Here is a 6,377-nt window from a genome sequence, read left to right on the forward strand (position 1 = left end):
GTCTGTTCTTCCAGTAATCAAAAACGCTCCATAAATGCAACTTTTCTTTTCCAAATTTAGCAGCGAATAATGTATATGGGGTCCACAAGGCAATTGTGAGAGTGAAGGCTCTGCTTTCATCGGGCGAAGAACCTGTTAACCTGATTGTGCATCTCACCCAACACGCAACTAACTGCACGAATGAGGACAGGACAATGTCCCCAGGCTACGACTTGCTTCAGCTGGAAATAGTTGAATGTCAGGCAAAGGAGATCCAGTCTGCTTCTTGCTTATTCAGATACTTTGCTGACACCATTTATATTGATCAGGATGAAACTGACTTTCACCGTTTTCCCTTCCAGAGTCCTATATAGAGAAGCTGACAAGAGCTGTAAATTAGTAAGAGGTCATCTGCAAATATTCCTCCTTGCTAACCTAACGACATTCAGATAAGTGATGTCTCTCACCCCAGAAACTTTGGGCTCCGGCTCTTCTCCAGAGATCGGAGTTGGTGATTCAGGCCAACACTAGGTGCAATACTGGGGGAATACTGCGTTAAAATGAGGCACCTCTGAGAAAGGATGGAAACAATCTAAAAGGCACTGTCCCAAGGAGAGAAGAGGTGCCCTCCTCAATGTCCAAGCTGTTAGTTATCCCTCAATCAACACTGGATTCCCCTTTGAAAATTCATCTTGCTGTCTACTCTGATCCCATAGCAGGGTAACACATTTCATAGAAACACCATAGATTTATGCTCATCAACTCTCCTTTGAGTTTTTCACCATTAACTTAAATCAGGAGGTAATTCACAGTACATAGAACATAGAATACTACAGCACATTGTGTCCCCTCAGCCCACAATGTCTGTGCTTAACACAATGCCAAATTAATCTAATCTCATCTGCCTGCACATGGTCCATATCCCTCTATTCCCTGCATATCTATGTGCCTTTCTAAAAGCCTCTTAAATGCCACTGTCGTATCTGCCTTCACCACCATCCCCGGCAGTGAATTCCAGAACTTGCCACCCTCTATGGAAGAACTTGCCCTGCACATCTCCTTTAAACATTGCCCCTCTCGTCGGCTTTAGCTCAGAGGTTACATTGATTTAACGATGACAATTTTAATCGTGTGTTCACAGCTGGTTAACCACGGGCGCTGACTGAAGTTTTAGTGACTTGGATAGGTTGGTGAGTGGGCAGAAGCATGGCAGATGCAGTATAATGTGGATAAATGCGAGGTTATCCACTTTGGTGGTAAAAACAGGAAGGCAGATTATTATCTGAATGGTGTTAGATTAGGAGGAGGGGAGATGCAACGAGACCTGGGTGTGCTTGTACATCAGTTAGCATGCGGTACAGCAGGCAGTGAAGAAAGCCAATGGTATGTTGGCCTTCATTGCGAGAGGATTTGAGTTTAGGAGCAAGGAGGTCCTACTGCAGTTGTACAGAGCCCTGGTGAGACCGTACCTGGAGTATTGTGTGCAATTTTGGTCTCCTAATTTGAGGAAGGAGATTATTGGGATTGAGGGAGCGCAGTGTAGGTTCACAAGGTTAATTCGAGTGATGGCGGGACTGACGTATGATGAAAGAATGGGTCGACTGGGCTTGTATTCGCTGGAATTTGGAAGGATGAGAGGTGATCATATAGAAACATATCAAATTATTTTCTAGTGTCCGTGATTGTGAAAGGTCTACTATGGTCGTGAGAGGTCTCCAAAGAGTTGTAGTGTCTTTCTGGTCGCCGCTGAATTTTCAACATTTTGAAAATTTTGGCGACCTATCACGGGTGCCAGCAGTCGCCTGTAAAGGTCGCGAAACCTTACAGGCCCTGTACTCCAGCATTCTGTGTCTATCTTCCATATCCATTCAGCCAGCTCTCCTTGGATCTACCTTAGAATTTTCTGCTAGGGTATTTTACCTCTTTCAGAGCTCTCCTCAACCTTTTCCACAACAGAAAAAAACAGCCCCAGCCGTTCTAATCTTTCCCTGTAACTGTAGACCCTCATCCCTAGAGTCCCTATCGATATTTTTTTCCTGGAAGCCTCTCTAATGGCTGGGGGGGGGGGGGGGGTGGGGGGGTGAAGGGGGGGGTGGCGGAGGTGAGGAGGAGGAGTGGTCGGTGTGTGAGGATTGCCAGTCAGAACCGCAGCCGTTGTTGTTTTTGGCACCAGCGTCGCAAGGTGGGGAAGCCGGCGGCGAAGGGTTAATCGGAGCAGCGAGAGGCGGGGATGAGCCCGGGGACTGGTACAGGGAGTGCGGCCGAGGATGCATTAACATAAGCAGCCGTCCGATCCGATCCGGGGCCGTCTGTCCTCCAGTCTCAACAAAAGGCGGGCCTTTCCTCTGCAACTGCATCGACCCCTCACCCGTCCCAGATTCATCCTGCCGCCCCGAAGATCGTTGTTATCGGGTTGCATTTGGCCGGCGGCTGTGTTCTGAGCTTGTATTGCACAGATCTCGGACAAACGTGCACCATTTGACCCACCAGCAGGGCGTGTGCGAGCGGATGGATGAAGTAGCTGCCTCGCCGCCGTGTGTGTAGAGGGGGTTGAAGTGAATCCACTGAAGTGCATCGCAGATAGGTGTAGCCGCCGTTGCATTTGCGAGGTTGCAAGCTCTTGTTTTGCGCTACGCGTGAGGGTTAAGTTATATAACCGAATGAATGCGCTACCTCGGTGGAGAGGAGCGAGTGGGCGATGGTGTTGAGCTTTGCACCGGCAATCTCTCCCCCACCCGAGCGGCGCTCTTCGCTGCACCGTGAGAGGCGAGGATGGTGGACCCGGCGGGGCACGGGGACGGGGTCGGGGCTCCGGGAGGAGGAGGTCCGGCAGCGGCGGCGGCGGCGGTGTCCAGCGCCCCGGTGCTGAGGCAGGAGTCGCCTCTGCTGCGCTTGGACCTGGACAACTTCAACAGCGCCGAGGCCGAGGGCAGCCGCTACGTGTTGACCAGCCCCAGGTCGCTGGAGGCTTGTGCCCGCTGCGGGGTCAAGCCGGTGGAGCTACTCCACAAGTCCATCAACGAGTTCGCCAAGGAAGCCCCGGCCAGGTCCATGAGGGTGGCCACTGGACTCTACGAGGTGTACGAGAAGGAGAGGCGGAGGAAGCTGAGGGACTGCAGGGAGGAACGGGAAAGGATTATCAGGCTGGAGAGGAGGAGGAGTTGTAATCCGATCAGAAACAGCCTGCCATCCTCGCCAGCTCCCAGGACTAAAAAACCACCGGCCACTGGCCTGAGCAGGTCGAGGAGCTACTCCATGGAGTCCTTGCAGAAGAAGAAAAATAGCCACTCCAATGTCACCTCGTCTGACTCAGGGGCCTCTTCCTCCTTCAGTGGTGACACTTGCAAAGGCAGGAGCCAGTGGGTGAAGGTAAGTCCCAGAGGAAGGGAGCTGACCGGGATACCGTCCGCAATAGGCAAGAGCCTCAGCCTTGGCGACCTGTCCCACTCGCCGCAGACCACCAAGAAGGTGGCCAAGTTGGTGAAGGAGGTGAGGAGGGGAGGGCACGGCGAAGTGTCGGAGCGAGACAGGAAGATAGCTGCCCTCATGCTGGCCAGGCACCAGGAGGAGGCCCTGATGAGTGGCCAAAGCTACAGGGCACACGTGGAGTGGGAGACGCGCAGGAGGAGGGAGGCCATGCGGAGGGATGAGGAAGAGAGGGAGAGGCAGAGGGCTCTGCTGCAGTGCCAGAGTATGTGGGAGTCCAGGCTGGAGGCCCGGAGAGCCAAGATGTGCCGCGAGCAGAAGGAAGCGGCCAGGCTGAGGCTGCAGCAGACCTCGCTGCAGGAGGAGAAGTGGAGGATGTTGGCGGAGAGCCAGGAGCAGCAACGGAGGGGCAAACTGGAGAACGCCAAGCTGGAAGCCCAGGACAAGAAGATGCACCAGGAGGAGCAGCTCAGGACCAAGGAGGTGGCAGTGAAGATGGACCTGGAGCTCAAAGACCAACTGCTGCGTCAGAAGCTAACCCTGGCCAAGCAGAAGAAGTCGGAGAGCGAGGAGAAGCAAGTGCAGGAGAAGAAGATCGTCAACATGGTGCAGAGGTTGAAGCATGACGCAGCCTTGAAGGAGATTGCCAAGGAGATGGAGATGGAGAGGAAGGTTCTGAGGAAGTCCCTTCAGCAGAAGCTGACCAAGTCTCAGGAAAACTACGAGCAACTGATAGAGAGGAGGAACCGGGAGCTGAAGGAGAGGGCCGCCCGGGAAGAGCTGCAGATACAGAAGGCGCGGGTGGTAGTGGAGCAGCAGGAGAAGGAGCACCAGGAGCACCTGGAGAGCCTGGCCCGGGCCGCCGAGAAGAAACTTCAGCACGCCACCCAGGTCGCCCAGGAGAAGATCACCCAGATCTCCCGCAAGGCCGTCCAGATCAGGGTGGAGAAGGAGCGGATCCACAGGATCAACAAAACCAAGTTGGAGGAAGATGAGGTGTACAAGCGGAGGGAGATACAGGACTCAATAGCCAAGAAGCTAGAGAAGAGCGAAAGGATCTTCAGGGAGAGACAGATTGCACTGGAGAACTCCCGCTCGCTGGCCAGAGCCTCCTTCCAAATCCGAGATAAGGTGCGGGGGGAAATCAACACCAGGACTTTTGACAAGATGGTACTGGAAGCAGAACTGCAGGCCCACCTGGACAGAAAGTAGGCTGGGCAAGACCACTTTGTGGACTTACTGGAAACTAATCCGAACAATGCCTTTTTTTAACAGTTTCTATTCCATAAGATTCATGAGGCTGCGTGGTGTACCTTGTGCATAATGCTTGATGTTTAAAGGTGTACAGAGTACCACAGAGTATATGGTTGCTTTCGTTTACGCTTGCCATTAACAGGTTGTAACTCATTCAACTTATTTTTCTTGGTAACTTTGGCAAGTGCATGCAATCTTGTGCTATTTTTATGGGCCATAAGAATAACGCAACATTGAGTATGGAAAGGATGTTTGTCATTGCACATAATATGGACCAGATCTCTTCTAACAGTTAATTCAACGATTCAATTATACTTATTGTCTCATGTACAGTGGTCACTAGGTACAGTGAAATTCTTTGTTTTGCGTACAACCCAACAGGACCAACGTCTACAGCTTCTTGCTGTAACACTTTTTCAGCTTAATAATAATTATTTAAACACTGGATTGTCATTTCTCTGACATAATCTGGTTCGTTCATACTACAGAAACACGGGAGAGTCTTTAACTGATCTGTTTACATCGATTTTAATTGAACAAAATGAGCGCGCAACTTTTGATGGCTCAAGTTTAGGGTGAAAGGATGTCCTAAGTGAATATGGATCGTGACACAACCCGATCCACTGTACGGTTTAGATCACGAGTGGACAGAGAACTACACTCAGGTACTGGGAAGGGGGAGAAAGGGGAAAAATAATAGCTGAAGCCGTTGGGAGTTCCAACATTTCATCTCAGGAATGGATCTCCGAACCAGACTCGGAAAGAAAGATTTTGGGTTTCCTCAGGATAAGTCTCTCTTTGAAATGAATATGGTGGCCTTTGTCCAGTTGGCATTGCAGATAGGATCGCTTCACGAAAATGGTGCTGGCCTGGCACTTCTGGGGAATGAATTCGCCCCACACACCCAGGCTCATACCTCTGATATTTCCCCCCCAAACTGAAGATCAAATGATACGTGAGAGGATGGCATTCTCATGAAGCAACTACGCTCAGCTGCATTAGTGGGAGAGTCTAGGTCCAGAGGCCATAACCTCAGAATAAAAGGACGTACCTTTAGAAAGGAGATGAGGAGGAATTTATTTAGTCAGAGGGTGGTGAAATATGTGGACTTCATTGCCGCAGAATGCTGTGGGGGCCAAGTCAATGGATATTTTTAAAGTGGAAATTGATAGATTCTTGATTAGTACGGGTGTCGGGGGTTATGGGGAGAACGCAGGAGAATGGGGTTGAGAGGGAAAGATAGATCAGCCATGATTGAATGGTGGAGTAGATTTGATGGGGCCGAATGGCCTAATTCTGCTCCTATAACATTAACATAAACGCATTACTGGATATGAGCATTAAGAAAAGGAACAGTATGGTGATGCTGCGGCATCACATAAGCACACAACAATATGTATTTGCGATTAATATATAGATGTGGAGCTGACTGTTTACTGTTAAACCTTAAGTAATGGGTATTGGGTAGATCAGATTTCTCTTGCAGGAAATCAAAAGTTTATTGTAGTAACTGTTATATTGCTGGAGCAGCAACCCGGAGGTCGAGGATAAGGGTATATATCCCATTTTGAGAAAATGTGTTCAATTTTAAGATTATGCAATTAAACAGTTGGCGTCAGTGTAAACCAAAAGTGAGCCTTGAGTTGTTTGATTATTGTTAAAATCCTGCAACTAACCTGTTTAGTGACTGTGGCTCAAGCCCCTGTTAAGTTATAATT

General features: G+C 50.0%; 1 protein-coding gene across 1 annotated transcript; it reads left to right on the forward strand.

Annotated features, from left to right (window-relative positions):
* Positions 1-2,741: 2,741 nt before the first annotated feature.
* On the forward strand, positions 2,742-5,330 carry ccdc177 (coiled-coil domain containing 177). The gene has a single exon (XM_055640854.1). The coding sequence runs from the start codon at positions 2,752-2,754 to the stop codon at positions 4,615-4,617; it is 1,866 nt and encodes a 621-aa protein (XP_055496829.1). The 5' UTR covers positions 2,742-2,751; the 3' UTR covers positions 4,618-5,330.
* Positions 5,331-6,377: the final 1,047 nt, after the last annotated feature.

This window comes from Leucoraja erinacea, chromosome 9, assembly GCF_028641065.1.
Source record: "Leucoraja erinacea ecotype New England chromosome 9, Leri_hhj_1, whole genome shotgun sequence".
NCBI classification, from domain to species: Eukaryota; Metazoa; Chordata; class Chondrichthyes; order Rajiformes; family Rajidae; genus Leucoraja; species Leucoraja erinaceus.

Excerpts from the sequence above, each read along its gene's own strand:
- ccdc177 (XM_055640854.1), top strand. The coding sequence starts at position 2,752 with ATGGTGGACCCGGCGGGGCACGGGGACGGGGTCGGGGCTCCGGGAGGA.